The 17,339-nt window shown below is 35.8% G+C and overlaps 1 protein-coding gene across 1 annotated transcript; it reads right to left on the reverse strand.

Annotated features, from left to right (window-relative positions):
* Positions 1-704: 704 nt before the first annotated feature.
* Positions 705-5,495, reverse strand: LOC115449612 (intracellular protein transport protein USO1). Its single transcript, XM_030177474.1, has one exon. The coding sequence runs from the start codon at positions 5,493-5,495 to the stop codon at positions 705-707; it is 4,791 nt and encodes a 1,596-aa protein (XP_030033334.1).
* Positions 5,496-17,339: the final 11,844 nt, after the last annotated feature.

A 17,339-nucleotide genomic window follows, 5' to 3' on the forward strand; every position in this document is an offset into this window, starting at 1 on the left:
AATTTAACAATGCTACTATTATCATATCAACGTTTTGGAATTTCTCGTTTCCGGATATTTGAAGTAATTTAAAAAAGGAACACAGACTAATTTGTAATGTTTATTAATAAAAAACAATATCATAAATAATTAAGTTAAACAATTCACGAAATCCATGTGTATTTTTACTCAGTTATTGCCCTTAATACCCTTCGCGCGAGCTATGGCTCGTGTAGGTCGTAATGTCGGTTATCGGTTTTGCCGCGAACATTATGCAATTGCCACCACCCGTTATTTCTCAATCATTATTTGGAGCCTTTCCGGAGTAACGTAGAAAGTTCTAATATTAATATCACTTTACATTTTCGATTTAATATGCCAAGGTTTTGTTATAAGATACAAGGAAATTCGCAAATTGTTTAAATTATGTAAGAGTAATCTCATTGTAAACAATGTTCTTATAAATATTTTAGAATCACTTCCTTCGACAGCGATATTGTATACAATATATTTTTTTTTTATAAAAGTAACACAAAACTGATCGCTCAATACATTTATCACAGTTACATTTGTATATAAAACGAAAGTAAATTACGATTAAATAAAATTTTGATGTTATCCGACATTCACTTTCACAAGGTTTTGATACAACACATTTGTGGCACTCACGATTTAAAACTAAATACTTTCAATACCTACCAAGAAATGATCAAAAAGGTAATTAATTAAGTTTCTACGTAGTAATACATGCGTTTGCTAGGATCAAGGATGTACGCAGGCGTTGTGGTCAGTAAGGGAACTGCTTGAGCAAAACTATTTAATAATAACGCCGCATTTCTACGTACATCTTTGTCTTTTCTTGCTCTTATGTCGAATTCGCTATCAGCGCTTTTATCAACTAATTTCTCGCTTCTGTAGTTACCTCCGTGCATCGCGTGACCAGTTCTCGAATGGCCGTAGTTTCTGTTGTTTCTCTCACGTGATGTACTATCGTCGTGGTGTTCTTCGTCAAGTTCAATCAGTTTTTCACTTCTCCCTCGACCCCGTTTTGGTTTGTTGTCGTAACGCAGGTTCCCGCCATGCATAGGTCTTGGCGGTGGGTCTGTAGCGTCACTTAGTTCTATAAGTTTGGCATTACGTCCTTTATTTCTCGACCTAGGTATGTCGCTTACTGATTTCAAATTCCCACCGTGCAACCTTCTAGGAGGGTGGGTGTCTAACTCTACGTGTTTAGTGTTTTCACTTTGTGATGCTTCTGCGTCTTTTGGCACTTTTCTTCTACTTGTACGTGGTGTAGTTGATGTTGGTTCTTCAGCACTTCTGTAATTACCTCCATGCCGGGGCCCATTCTTTAGATCTAAATCTTCTTTAAATACTTCGACGTCATCCAGTTTATTGATTTCTTTAGCGAGGCTATCATCTTTATATAAATCTAATACTTCAATACTTTTATGTGGATTTCTTCTAGGCGATGGTGGCATTTCTTTTATGACTTCCTCTTCCTTTATATCTTGTTTAAATTGTGATATATGTGGAGATGCTCTATTAATTGGCAATTCTTTATGTATTTCTACTTTTTTTCTAGAAACTATTGGTTTGACTTCTTGTGGTTTAGTCGTTCGTGATGCTATAGTTGGTTTTGGTGCATCCGTCGTTCGTATAAGTGTCCGTTTCGTGGGTTCAGGTGTTGTAACTTTTGGTTTTAATTCTTGATTTTTCTCTTCGTCTTCACCATCTTCTTCTTCATCTTCATCTTCATCTTCGTCGTCTTCGTCATCGTCAATTTCTTCGCTGCTGATAAAGTCTTCATCACTCTCCTCACTCGAGCCGCTTTTGTTTTTCTCTCTTTCCTCTTCTTCCTTCTCGTATTCGGGTTTATATTCATCCATGTTATGTTTGACCCCAATTAAAGCATCTACTTCTTCTTTTTTCATATCATCAAAATCATCTCCATATTTCTTTGTATCTGTTACTATGGTACTTTTAGAACTTTTCTTCTTTTTTTCTCTATATTTTGGAACTGAAACTGAATCATCTTCGATTACTGTATGTGATTTTTCTCTTACAGGTCTTTCAGTGGCAGTTAGTTGCTCTGCTCTTTGCTCTTGATTATAGTTCCTGAATCTTGTAATTAAACGCAACTTAGGTGGTTCGAAATTTTCAATTTTCTCTTGTATAGGTTTTTGCGTTGTTGTTGTTGTTGTTGATGTTGTGGTGGTAGTAGTTGGTCGTCTCCTCCTCGGCGGTGGTCGATGGGTTGTTGTTGTTGTTGTCGTGGTTGTTGTTGAAGAGCTTGTCGAAGGAGTATCTTCCTCTTCGTCCTCATATTCCTCGTATTCCTCTTCACTGCTGACTTCCTCGCTAGAATCTTCTGCTTTCTGGGTTGGTTGTGTAGTTATTTGTAGCACCGAGGCTTCAGTAGTAGTGGTGACAGATTTTTTAACAGCGTTTGATTCAGCTACATTTTGGACGTCAGTTGGAATGGGCAAATATCTAGATACATCCAATACTGGCCTCCTCTGTCTAGAATTTCTTCGTATATGAATGGGAGCTCGAGAAATATTTTGTTCATTTTTATTGTTGTTCGTTTGCGACTTATAATCTTCTACGGTCATTGCCCTTTTATTTTCGACAGGAGTGTACTCTGATTTATGGTTTGCAGGCTTTACTTCATATAAAGGTTCGGCTTGGCGCTTATCTGCGTTAACATCTACAAAACTAATGTCACTATTATCTTCGTTCACTTTTTCAGTTCCTTTAGATCTATCATTTCTACCAATATCCTTATATGTACGGCCATTTGACTGTCGTGTACTTGGTTCTTGATTTGCTCTGGTAACTCGGTCTACAACTTTTCTTGTTTGCATTTGTTTAATGAGAGGACTGATGTTACTTAGAGTATTCGTTTTTTTAGACGCTTCGTTTTGAGTTTCCCTTATAATTTTATATGGTTCATAAATAAATGGCGTTGCTCGTTTTTTCCTTGATGATTTCATGATATCTTTTTTGTCTTGAAAGAAGTTATAGGTAACATTACTATTAGCTGTATGATTTTGGATTGTTGCTGTAATTTCAGGAAGCTTTTTGTTTTCCTGGTCAAAATGAAGTTCTTTTGATTTTTTTATATTATCCAGAACATCATCATAGATATTGGATTCAAGCACTGATTCCGTAGTCGCATTTAAACTATAATTTTGCTCTGGTTTTAAGGATAATTTAAGTTCTTCATTTGCTTTAAGATCTGCGTCGTGTAAATTATTGTTATCTGTTCTTAGTTTATCTAAAAGAATGAATATATTAGTTTCGCTCTGATTGCTTAAATTATCGCCCACCTCAATAACTTTACTGGATTGAGATTCTTGTGCATTTTGCTCTATTGTATCTTGTAGTTTATATATTTGTGAGGATGGTAAAGTCACGGGTTCTGGATTGGCTATTATTTCCTCTTTGAAAAATGGATTGTCTAACGGATTTTCACCAAAATATTTAGCTTTAAAACAATCTATTTTATCACCAAGTCCCCTTAAGCGTGGCTGTTTTTTCGCGTTATCAAAACTTTCTTCTCCCTTACTCTGCGTTTCCTCATCATCATCGTCGTCGTCTTTAGTTGGATTTTCTCCGTTCTTTAGTTTTTCGGGAAGTGGGTTGACTTCACCAACTTCAGGACATTCTACCATATCTCTTGAATCATAAAATTCTGTTCCACCTTTTGATTTCTTAGGAATTAGTTTAAAATTTTCTGCGTATCGAAGCGGTGAATGTTTATTTATAAATTTTATGTTTTTAAAATAATATGGATACTTTTCTTTCAGATTATCTTTTTTTGGTTCTATTTTCTTTTCTTGAGCTATAGACAAAATTTCATCCTCAGTAAGGAATGTGGAATTTAAATTAATTTCTGGAACTTTAAAATTGGGATTTTTGTTCTTAAAATTTTTCTCTACATTTAATTGAGTATCATTTTTAATATCATTTTCTCGTTTATTTCTATTGACCTCTTTATTTTCATCGTTATAGGTATCTGCTGTTATAGTCTGCTCGTGTTCATCTTCTGAATAGTCTTCTGACTCCATTTCTTCTTGATTATCTTTGTTATTTTCCTTCCATTTTTTGCCGTGTTGCACTTGATCTTTGTATTCAGACCCACCAGCATCAGTAAAGCCTGCGCTTAGTGATGGAATTTTATATTTGCCTCCACTTATTTCTTTTTGCTTTAGATAACCACTATGTCCTTCGTGATCAGAAGCGTGCTTTTGTTCACCAGCATGATCGTACGCAGAATCCTCATAACCTTCCTCTGTATAAACTGTCTGAGCTTTAGTACTCTTCACAGCCTCCCTTAAACGCGGGGCGTTTTGGATTTCTTCATATGTATCAGCATCTTTAAATGCAGCTGCCCTTGGCAAATGTTTTACGGTTTCCGTTTTTCTCACTTGAGCGTAATTTTTTATAGGAATAAACTCATCTTCATTTTCTTCGTCGTCATCATCCTCTTTGGTGTCGTCGTTTTGCAACTCTAGTTTTTGTTGCACTATGGGTCGATTTTCTAGTACTGCCTTATTGATAGATTCATCTAAATTATTTCTTAATTGGACATATTTTTGCTTACCTGCCTCGTAAATATCATAACCGTCATCTGGGTCAACATTTTTCTGGGAAACTTGAATCTGAGGATATTCATTTCTTTCATCGTCATATTTTGCAGCGTGATTTTGACGTAAATTGTGTATATGATTTTTCAAAGGACGATAATGCACTGGCCTTATTTTCACATAATTTTGGTGCCAAGGATGTTTGAATCTTTGATTGAGTACCTGATCCCTTTGATTGTATTTAACCACTGGCCGATAGTACACAGGTTTGCGCTGTGGTCTGTGTATTTCAAATTCCGCTGGGATATTTTTGTGCGAGAAAAGTTTTTTGTCTGTTTGCTCGGGACGTTCCCGATATTCATCTTTAGTAATATCTGGCTTCCCGGCTTCCTGTTCATAGTTCTGCAGCCTGTTCTTACTGTTTTCCAAGTCACTTCTGATCTTGGTCAGTACAGGATCTTTATAGATCGCTTGAAGCGCTGGTTCTTCAGCCTTGTATGGATGAAACACTTCGTAGTTGCTTGATACAGGCGTAGCATGGCGTTCATTTTTTACATACGCTTGCAATGGCTGAAAAACTTGTTTGTCTTCTTGAAGAATGTGATGGGCTCCCAATTTAGGTTTCTCTACGCCTGTATGTGGTCTGATTGGGTAAGCTTTGTAATGGTTTTCAGGCGACTGAACTCCATGAGCAGCCGCTATTTCAACCGCAAATTGTGGTTTCTTTGCAGTGTACTGAAAATATTCATCCGGCACTGGTTTTTGAGCATCCTCGGGTGTGAAGGTCTCTACGGAAACCTCGTTGTTAGCACCTGCATTGTCCTTAGGCACTTCACCATTGTTCCACGCGACAGGCACTCGGATAGCTAGGCACAGCACACTACACTGCAGCACCAGAAGAGTGGCTAGGGTTGTCACGCGCATTGTTCACATCACGACCGCGGCGGATTGCGTCGGTTGACTGAACCGGGCCGATGGGCTGGCAACCGTTTTTATTTCCTCGGTACGGCGTTGCGATCGGATCGCTTCTGGCCATTCGCTTTACTAGGGCGACTGGCGCAATTCATAAGATAAAGACGATTTTGTAGTTTAAGTTTTACAATAATACTTTTATGTAAAAGTTAGTTTATATAGCAGGTATTACAATCATTCATATGTCAATAAATCCATAGAGGAGCTGCGTAAAAATGCGGGTCTGTAAGTACCGTCTTTGCAGCAGTTTTCGGGAAGGAAACGATATCATAAAAAGAAATTGTTACCAGTTTGTTATTAGTATCGTTACATCAGGTCCACATATTTAAAATTATAAATTTAGCTGATCGAATCTACAAGTGCTATCAAAATCTGATAATGGTTCTGTGCTGCATTCGGGACAAAAGTTAAGTTTAATATTTACTAGTAATTGCATTAGCTACAATTTTCTTCAAACCAGAATGCAGCAGTGCAAACCCACTGCCGTTGGATAAAATTAAACACATTTACCCAAAAACTTTCGTTTGCAATTTAGTCAATTATTGCGTACATACGAAAGTTTATAACTTGGGTCTAAGGTCAATAGCGCGACATAGAAGTAGAAAATAAATGCACTGCACTCTTTAATGAGCACATGTTGTAAGGGAAGTGGTTGAACGATATATGGGCTAATAAAAATTGATAATTGAATATTGTCGTGCATATAATGGTTGTGTAAAGTGTAAGGGAGCGGTAACAAGTCAGGTGACTTAATGCAATATTGGTTCTGTATGTTGGGATTTGTCAACGTGGTGTATTATAACATATTGGAGCGAATTAATAAAGATTTTTAGGGTACTACAATTTTTTTAAAATAAAGGCGCTGATTTTTTTATTTTAATCTTTTTCACAACAGAAATATGGAGGATAATAAAGAGGAGCGAAGAGGGGAAAAGCCCGAGAGCCGTTAACCTTCAGTTTCCCGTCTAGCATCAGTCTGATCTGAAGAATGTCAATTATATCTTTTGTTCTTACCAAAAACAATCCACAATTAGAATTTTAATAGGCTACTATTCGAATCTATAATATTAATATTATTCCATCTAAAATGTTTTATCTCCACACATACGTCCATTCTCTTGGTAAAGCGTTAAAGTTCAATATTCCTACAATACTGAGTCGAGTGAGGTCTAAAGAAAACTGGATTTCCAGTGGGCAGGTTATTCAGACGGCCGCTGGTCACTCGGTAATAATTGTAAGCATGGAATGTTCCACCCATATCGGGCTTTGCCTAACTGTGTCGAAATAGAACGATTTCAAAGGCCTGACTTAGGCATTAATAAATTGTGTATGATATGGCACGGTTGATGGTTGACATCGCAAACCATTTCGTGAAATTATTAAGGTCATCTTTTAGGGTCGTGTTGTGATCTACTTTATTTTTTATTAATTTTGTCACGCTATTGGTTGGCTATCTGCCAGCCAGTAATAAAGTAAGAATTTAAGTATTGATTCCATTAGAATACAGTTGTTCGTATTCGACATGATAATTGTTTTTTATCTTTATGCTTAATTTTGTCCGTTAAAGGGTGATTAGGTTTGAAATATATTTAGTTCAGCGTATAATTAAGTTGTGTTCAGAGACCATTTCACCTCATTTCAATACCCGTCTTACTTTTCTATGAGTAAACCTGGAAATCGGTTCCATAACAGCTGTGAAAGTTTTTTTAAGGTTACGTGAAATGCAGTTCGATTAAATAACTCTTTGTCGACATAATTTGAGTTGAGCAAGTAGTTGGAATGCAAGTTGCTAGGAAACTTTTAAAGTTAATCTGTTTAATGTAATGGTAACGTGTGCGTAAACTGTGCTCGGTTTACCTAATATCTAGAAAGGCCTGGTTTGACTGGTCCCAGAGTATGAACTTAGCAGCTGTTACTCGACAAAGTGACTGGGATTACAAAACTCAAACAATGAGGTTACGTTGGCGGGTAAGAGTTTTATTACGAGATCTATTTGACTTTGAATATGCAGACAAATTATAATAGCAAGTAATGTATCGTAATAAATCATTATTACAATATTGTATTACTGTTTACAATATATAATTATTTGTTGTGTAATTGCACCACATATCAGCCATACCATACTAGTGTTTAAAGTGAATAGTTCCCGTAGTTTATGTCGAAACCGTGGACTGTAGTGACAGAGCGATTAATGGTGACAAAATTATTGATTGTGAATACACCTTTCTTTTAATCTGTCTATACATTTGTTAGCCTAGGAAGGACCGGCTTATATAAACACACCGGATTTCTGAGTGAGCGCTTTAAGACCTCGGACGAACCCTTATATGAATACACCACAATACAGGGTCTTTTGACATTGCGTTAATAAATGAAAACACATTCTTTAGTTCTGCTAACATTGTGTCCAAAATCATCCATGAACAACGAAATAAACTGTTAAAAAAAATGTTGTTGTCAAGAAGATAAGCATGTTGTTTCATTTGGTAGCGCAGTGTCGAAATGTGCCTGAATATTACCAGATTGTTTGGACAGTATTTAAAACTAAGAGAATAAAGAACACGCGCAGCAATTGATTATTGATTCTCTTAGATATGTAGGTTAAATTTTAATTGCTTCGGTGGCGTAGTTGTGTTACAGTACGATTGCAGTGCTGAGGTCTTGAGTTCGATTCCCGGGTCGGGCAACGTGATATTGGACTCTTCTACTCAGTATCAGCCCGGCGTCTTGAATTCGTGTCCAATATGGCGATATGCGGAATACACATGGCGGAAAGTGGATGCACTTATTATAGGTATATTTATAATCCCAATTAAAATGAACACTTCGGCAATAAGCAGAAGTTGAATAAAACAGCCTGCCTCAATGGCGTAGTGACTGCCTCAGGAGCGTAGCTATATGCATGTGCAGTACGACAGCGCTGTGAGGTCTTGGGTTCGAATCCCGGATCGAGCAGTGATAATTGAGTTTTTATGCTCAGTATCAGCCCGGAATCTGAAATTCGTGTCTAATATGGCGATAGGCTCGCCCCCCTATGATATCATGGGATGGAACACACTTGGCGAATAGTGAGTGCCCTGGTTGAGCCTGTGCATACCCTTTCAGGGATAAATGGGTGATATTGTGTGTGTGTGTGTGTGTGTGTGTGTGTAAATAAAACAGTTATAACAAGAAAAATATATTTACGCCGTTTAGTAATTTGAAACATTAACTTGCAGCACGTTTTTGGCACGCATTTACGATACAAAATGATACGTTGACTTTACATTCTCTTCTACTATCACTGGTTAACAAATTGCTTATCAAGCTTGACACGCATTATAATGGTGAAGTAATAGGAGCGTTAACAACATTTTAATTTCATTCATAATTTACCTGGAGTAAGGTACAAATTGGCAAATTATTATTTACCTAGGCGGTAGGGGTCTCTGAAATTGTTTATGTGGTAACACCGCACTGTTTACGCATTATTATGTTTTTTTTCTACATGCACGGTGAAGTGACCACTGCACCTGATGGTAAACGTAGTGGGGTCCAATAGAATGTCGACTGATGAGAGATGATTATCCCTCGGCAGTCGATACAATTATGCCGGCCTGTTGGAACCCGATATAGACAGGCTGATCCTGGAACCCGATACGCTTACGTGGGCCACTATGGCGGGTTTTAACATCTTGTGTACGGTGGTCGCTATGCGGGTGGAAATAAAACATATCCTACCACCAGCAATTATGGGACTTGCACCATATTTCTTAAGATGGCGAGCGCTGTCCAGTATGTAGTATTTTGCAATTTAAGTCTGAATAGTAGTGCTACTGTCCATGAGCTCTAGAAAAGTGTCATTTACAATTTGGAGAGTTCACCATCTAACTCAGTTATCTAATAACAGTTATTTGTTAAAACACTATTTGGTATTAACATTTTATTATTTCATGGAAGAAGCGGCAATAGCTACGCTGGGTGTGGAACGGACTGCTGAGAAGAATTTCCGAAGGTTTAAAAGCCAAGGGGACACATATGTGACTATTCTAAAATTATGTGTGTATTCTTTGTGAATTATCGCTTGCTTTAACAGTGAAGGAAAACCAGAATACCTGAGAAATTCTCTACAGGAATTTTGAGGGTGCGTGAAGTCTAAAATCCGCACTAGGTCAGCGTAGTGGCCTAAGGCCTAATCGCTCTCAGTAATACAGGAGACCCCTGTTCAGCAGTGGGACAGTATATAATACAAGGCTGATATAATATTGTTATTATCGGCAAAAAGGAAAACACCTAAAAATGTGCTGGGTACAAACATTAGAGCGCTTTTTGATTACCTAGCTAATTTAATCAGCTATAAAATGTTCTAGAACTGATTTGTCATTCGTCAGATAAAATTTATTAGTAAGAATTAAAAATGACAGTTGTGCGTATTAAATTCTCAATTTGTTACACTTTATAGTTAGGTTACAATTTATTTCATGGATAACTTTATCTGATGATTGAAAAAGCCACAGATTAAACGCAGAGTTATTCACGACCATCAATTGAAACCTGCGACAATCGACCTCAAAACGTGAGCTCTCGTTTGGCAATTATTAATGATCAAACGAAATGAATAAAACGTATCTAATTGTTGGAAATCGAATGCCTTTATCAAACATTGACGCAACTAGGTAGTAATATATTTATGCAAGACCACGGGGTATTTTTTATATAATTTCATTGGCGTCTGTTTTCAAATGGGCGATTGATGTAATTGTTGGAGAATGTTTTTTGTTTAAGGAAGTTGCTAATGGCTTATAGTTCCTCGTCGTGTTCTGGTTGGTTAATTATTGGTAAACCGGGTTGATGACATTCAAGTCAAACCTTTTGTAGGTCATTAGGTGTTCCTCGTGGCTCTATGGAATGTAAATCTTTCGCGAATTAATAATTTAACTTCTCACCCTTTAGTTTATGTTTCAGAGTTCCCACTTCGTTATTTAACGGGATAAATAAAAACTTGTGTTATATGTGTATCCAGGATGCTTTCTGCTTAATCGCACCGAAATTTTAATAATCATATTATAGCAGGCACAAGGAATTCCAGAGATTTTCTTGATACTTTACTAGCACCCATAGGTCATTAAGTGTTACGTAAGCACCAAAAGGGGATGGGTAGTTTATGGTTTGCTTATTTACGATTACTTTGTATGCGGGGCGAAGGTCTGAACAGTAACTACATCAGCAATATTTATATAATTAGTTTTATAAATTTATTGATAAATGAATAAAAATAAATAAAAATCATATTTTATAATCCTTTGCTTACGTAAGTATTGGAGAATTTGGTAAGATCTTTGATTACTTTTGCTGATATGGGGGCTTTAAAAACATTACAATTCTTACTTGCACGGTCCCAAATAGTAGTCGTAGTTATAATTGCGGCAACAGACATGAATTACCAAGACCACTAGAACGTACTAGACAGAGAGGGGAAAACATAAATCAGTCCGTATTGCAATATCAATAAAATTATTATAGCATTTGTATTTGTAATATAATTAACAATTAAAGTACACGTAACAAGCTAATTGTTATTTTACTGACAGGAAAATTAAACCGTAACACCGTCGATTGTTGTCATCTGTTAGATCTGAGGTCACTAGGTCACAGTGCGAATGACCTAGGTCTAGGCTAATCTGGAACCAAATAAGTAATTAAGTTTTTAAAGAGACATTGTATAAGCGGCAGCGGGAATAGTTATGAGCGATTGTTTTCGCGGCGTGCGACGATAATTTTCATTGCATGCTTCGATGACGCCATGGCTCACCTATAGATAGGTATAAAAAAAAAACTTTTTTTGCCTCCACTGCGTTGTAGTAAGTTGATTGTAGAGAGCCAGGTGTGCATTCACGCGATATAGAAATTTATTTATAAGCTCACAATACTTTTTTGATGATAATCTGTGACGTTGGATAATCATGCAGTAAGAAAATTAAAAACATGAATATATTTTGCTGGCTCATTGGTCTAGTGACAGCGTTTAACATCCATAAAACCCGAAGATTACGGGTTTAATCCACTGCTGGAACAATAGATGATGCGACAAAAAAATGAAATGAAATAATTTATTTGAACCTGTAAAGTGTTTAATTAACTCTACCACTAGTTCGAATAGCAGTTCTCACCAGAGAAGAGCGGAAAAATACTCTGATGGTGCTCTATTCAAAATCAGTTTAACGTATAACCTACAGAATATGAACAGAGAAAAAAAATGGTATTTGTTTTTTATTGTTGTTTAGAGTAGCTCATTCAAATACTCGCAATATCGGTAACAAATAAAATTAAATTTTTTATACGAGTGCACAACCCTCTGTAAAGCGAAAGCAAATGGGTATCTCTTTCCAGGATGTATGTACTAATTATTCTGCCTACACATTTCACAAATCAGCTAATTCGATATCACAAGCTAATTCGACAAGCACTTTATTACTTCATGGAAATTATGTTAGCGTGTAATAAGTTACGTTATAATGACCTCATATGACAAGACCGTCAATTATTGTAAAACGAACGTAATTTAGTCTACATTAAGAACGGAATTCGATATTAGATTACATGTATAAAATAAACATTATAATAAAAACAAAAACGGAAAACTGGTAGCAAATTGCGTGTCATTTGAATATTACAAGAGTGCGGTAGTGTTAAACACGAGAGTACTTAAAATATTTTCACGTTTATGTTGCAATTTTGTTGAGAAATTTTAAATTATGATCGCCTTAAGGGTGTGCAATATGCGAGTTTAAAACTTGTAATGTTGCCAAAAATGGCAACTGTTCTCCGACTATCTAATTATTGGTTACTGATTGAAATTCGAACATATCTACAAAGTTGTATACATAGTTATTGTTGTATAGTAACAAATACCAGTTCAATGCCATGCAGAGCTTTGTAATTCAAAGTTCCAGTATGGCTACTGTATATGGGCAGTCGGCACGTTTACTCTCGAGCGAACTAACTCGTTACGTCATTTATATTATAGAATCGTTATATTATAGAATCGGTTTTCCATCATAATGTTCTACTTGAACGAAATAATTACCTTCTGATGATATTTATTTATTTCGTTTATTTTTTGTTAAAGTAGAATATCGATGTAATATTTTTCTGTTTTTGTTCTCGCTTCCGCTTTATTGCTATGAAAGCCTTATTCCAACCAAATCAACTTTAATTGGAATTATAAATAGACTTATCTTTTTTAGTTATTTATTTAATTATTAATAACAGCAACGATGATTCAATATCGAAATTACAACTTGGACTTCGTTGTCATCTATACATATTATAAAACAAAGTCCCTTTTTCTGTCTGTCTGTATGTTATGGATTTTCTCAAAATCTACTGAACAGATTTTTATGAAATTTGCTATGGAGATAGTTTAAGACCTTGGAAACGTTATAAGCTACTTTTTTTTCCGGGAAAATATATAGCGACGCTTTTATCCTGAAAAACTCCTTCACGCGGGCGAAGCCGCAAGCAAAAGATAATTTCGATTTATAGCAATACCACAATTAAGCAGAATATAACATTGAGAGACCTTTCTGGGTCTATATATAAAACTAGAAAGCTTCAATAGCCTTTATAATTGATTTATTTGTTGGTTATTATTTATAAATAACTTACATAATGGCACACAAGGTGACAAGGCACAAAATAAACTTCCTTTTACAAAACTGAAAATAGTATGTAAAATATATAATATGGTACCTATTATTATTGTAACGAAGGAATTCTACAAGTTGTTCATTCCCACGGCATATAAATTTCCATAGTTCGATTTTAGGTCGAGGTGTGTACGACTACTAGTCTAACTCACAAATCTAATGACCCCAAATTCGAATTAGTTTCATTAGAATTATATCAAGCCACGATTCGATAAGACATCTTATTAAATAAAAATAAATTACTATTTGAAAATTTGACATTCCAAATATTTCTTATTGGTATTATTCCATCAATAAAAAGATTAATCACAATGCTTAAACAGACCAATTTTCACCCATCTTTCCTCGCCTACACACACAGAAAACGAGATAGAGAAAGGTAGAGACAGACTCTCAAACATACACATACACAATATTCTGTTATCCACGAAAGTAGGTAGAGTTGCAATAAGGGTATCCATTTTTCGCGTTTGTGTTACACATAATGTGATAGGGGACCGACCTTGTATTGGATACTAAACGCTATAATATTAAATGACCCACGGCATGCATGATACAAGTATTTATAATTAACAGTCATCATTAAAAATCATCTTGGGTCAACCTCATAAAAATATATTCTAAATAACTACCTTATTAAAACTAGGTTTGTTTCTCTATAAGAGTAAGACTTACATCATTAGGAAAATTGTGATGGCAATCAATAATGAATTTGCCCTTTACCCTTCAACCCTGGTCCGAGGTCTTCGCTCTGTACAGGCGAGTTTCACGGACGATTCGTCACGACCACGAAGTTTCCAATGAAATCATTTAGTTCAGATTAAAGTCTTAATAACGGCTTCTAACTTTCAAGATTGGGGTTCCTTGTAACGAAAAATAGTGCCAGCCATGTATTATTATTTATTCCATATATTAACTATTCCATTGCTGAGAATGGGCATTCCCTACTAATAAGATTAGTAGAAAACGCCTTTACTTATATTGGCCTAGTGCGTGGTAATATAAGAAGAATTCAATACTATGTAGATACTTTGAATATATGTGAAATGCAATTTAAGAGGCATATATCTTACTAGACAACTGCAGATTAGTAACTCACGAAACCCAATTACTTCAAGTTACCATTTCAATGTGGTTGTAGTGTCTAGAACTTTTGTCTCCAGATTATAAATCAACAATCCCACTTTATTCTCTTGTTATAATCATTAGATGAGAATTATTCACTTCATAAATACAACACAAATAAATAAAGAAACGTAAGGATAAATAGATTTGATTAATTAGTTAGGTTATAATTTATTTCTATAACTTTTATTCGACGTTTGAACAATCCCGTCATCATTGGCTCAAATACAATAATTTTCATAATCGTCAATGTCTCATCCTCGCCCAGTAACCGACCTGAGCGCTGGTTCGTAACCCGTTAGTGGGTTGCCTTCAGCTCCTCTTCTTCTTCTACTTGGCGATTATCCCGGCTTAGGTGGCAGGATCCGCCTTCCTACTTTCGATCTTTCCATTTCGCCCGTTCTTTTGCATCCTGCTTAGTGAGACCATCGACTCAAATATCTTCCTGGAGAACGTCAAGCTAACGCTTCTTGGGCCGTCCTCGGGAACGCACACCCGCTACGTTCAGGTACAGGCATTAGCGACCGACGTACTCTTGCGGTTTTCTTCACACGTGACCGTACCATCTTAGGCGGTCGGTATTCCTGGAGTTTGTCCGCCACGGGGTTAAACTCCAGTGGGTTGCCTTCATCATAGTCTCTTAATTTTCTAGGGTTGCGACTGCCTAAATCGCCGACCCAAAAGTCCGGTATGTTTGTATAAGCCGATCTTTGTCAAGCTAAGAAACGTAGGGTCATGTTAAAAAAATAATTTTGCTCTGAAAGGAAAAATAATATTTCAACTATTTTTAAACAGCATTCAACGATCGAACAAAATTAATATCGATATCAATTATTTGTCTTTATAGACATTTTCTCACATGCCTTTTAGTTCTGAGCACAAGAAAGCTTTGTGAAATCTCGAGTTTGTCGTACAAAACATACCTCTACAAATTCACTTTTCAATTCGGTTCGGTAATTAACTTAAGTTTATATGCAAGTGTCCTTGATACACTTCAGAATAATATTTATTTTTATGTGGTTTTTATTCGAGTTATTTGGAACACATTATTTAATGTTTCAAAACTGCTCATTACATAGATGACATTTTTTGTTGTCTCGAAAAGGTTACTTATGTTAATATAGTAACACGTACGTACAATGAACATCGGTGGATTATGCTTTTTTGGGTAAGCGTGTAGTTAATAATATTTTCATAAAATACACGTACATTGTCTTGGTTTAGAGATTAGCTAGTAGCTGGTTTATTATTTTTATAAAATAAACCTTAATAGTTTTGATTTAGAGACTAGCTAGTTAATTTATAGTTATACCGGAGGTTGGCATTACGATAAGAATCAATGAGTCAGCTTTTCGCAATGGTTTATGTAAGTTAAAAACATTTTTTTCATTTCAACGATTTTTGAGCAATAGCACACGTGATTAGTTTTCCGAGAAATGAAACAGTTCCTCGCTGCATCGGGCTTCCGAAAGATAAGAATAACCGACGCGATGGTGGGATTTAAAAGTATCGTGTGTATATTGTGTGCGTGATTGAACGCTCTGTGGATAAATGACCGCTATTTTATAAATGCTGCAATTATAAAATAAAATATATTTTGTACGGAATACTGCCGCTACAAAGCGTTTGTATTCGCATTTTTTTATTTTCAACAAAGACCGAATACAGACTGATTTGCATTTAGCAACAGCTTCCAGAAAACATGTTGAAACCTAATGATTAGAAACTGTCAGTCAAGGAAAATTGTTTTTTATATGTTACGCTGTTTGAACGATCCAATAATTATGAACATTTTGCTTCGAAACTGACCCGAAAGGTTCGCCGCGCTTAAATTGGCGTTGTGTACTTATTAATAAATTGAGTTTCTTTATTTTTTTTTACGGCTTTTGAAATTGTTGGCCAAATTGGTGAATGGTAATATATAGTTTATTGAAAAGGAGTCCGTAAGTTGGCGTGTAATTGCTTGTAGAAATATTTAAGGTAAGGGCGATTGTAGCCTTAATGATGCGTATTATTATATGCTTTATGATTATTAAGGGTACAAATAAAGTTCGTAAAATTCGCTGCTTATACTTCACATATGTATAGAGGAGATTCAATATTAAAAACACAAAACGAAAACGCACATTACGCCTTCCCAAATTCGTAGATGAAGATGCAATTAGGTCATCCACCTTTCGCCAGTGGTTTCCATCTTATGTGCTTAGGGGATGAGTCTTTGGCCATATCGATAAATTTCAGGCTCCAAACTGATATTGACAAGAAAAATCTATATCACTTTGCCCCACCCGATATTCGAACCTGGGACCTCAAAGCGGTGTCTTACTGGGCACGCGCAAATATGGGACCGAGGCAGTTTATGTTGCAAGATATATGTTAAATGCTTTCGAACACACAAATGATTTTTCTAACAGATTATTAATAACTACCTTTTTTTCGCAGGTCTTTCCTCGTTATATTATATTCGGGATAAAATGAAGCCGATATTTTAAGATAGACCACATCAATACATCATTGAAAACTGCATTCAGTTCCACAAAGACTTTTTGTGTGATGCGAATACAAAAAGATATAAATTCCAAAAACTGTTATCGCTTCGTTGTGCTAATAAAGATAACCCATATTAGTTTTTTTTTAATACCTATAATGTACATTGCCTTTTACAATTTTATTAAGCGTATAGATGACCTTTCGATCATTTATTATCTAAATTTTACCGACTACAGGTTATGGGCCATACTAATAAAAAAAAATGTGTTTTGTCTCTTTTTGCTCAAATAATCTACATAAATAAGAAAGTGACAAAACAGTTACAACACAGATTACTAACGTGATTTGGTAAAGGGTACGGGTGTGTTGGTTATGTCGTTGGCCAACTATAGGTTCACTTGTTGCACTTTTGCTTACCCTTCCAGTAATGTAGGCGTGGCGGTACATATTATACTTTCTAGCAAATTCTGCTAATATGTTGAAAATAAAT

Source organism: Manduca sexta, chromosome 26 (genome assembly GCF_014839805.1).
Source record: "Manduca sexta isolate Smith_Timp_Sample1 chromosome 26, JHU_Msex_v1.0, whole genome shotgun sequence".
Taxonomy (NCBI): Eukaryota; Metazoa; Arthropoda; class Insecta; order Lepidoptera; family Sphingidae; genus Manduca; species Manduca sexta.

What these genes read in the sequence shown, in the direction of transcription:
- LOC115449612 (XM_030177474.1), bottom strand. Translation starts at nt 5,495, where the DNA reads ATGCGCGTGACAACCCTAGCCACTCTTCTGGTGCTGCAGTGTAGTGTG.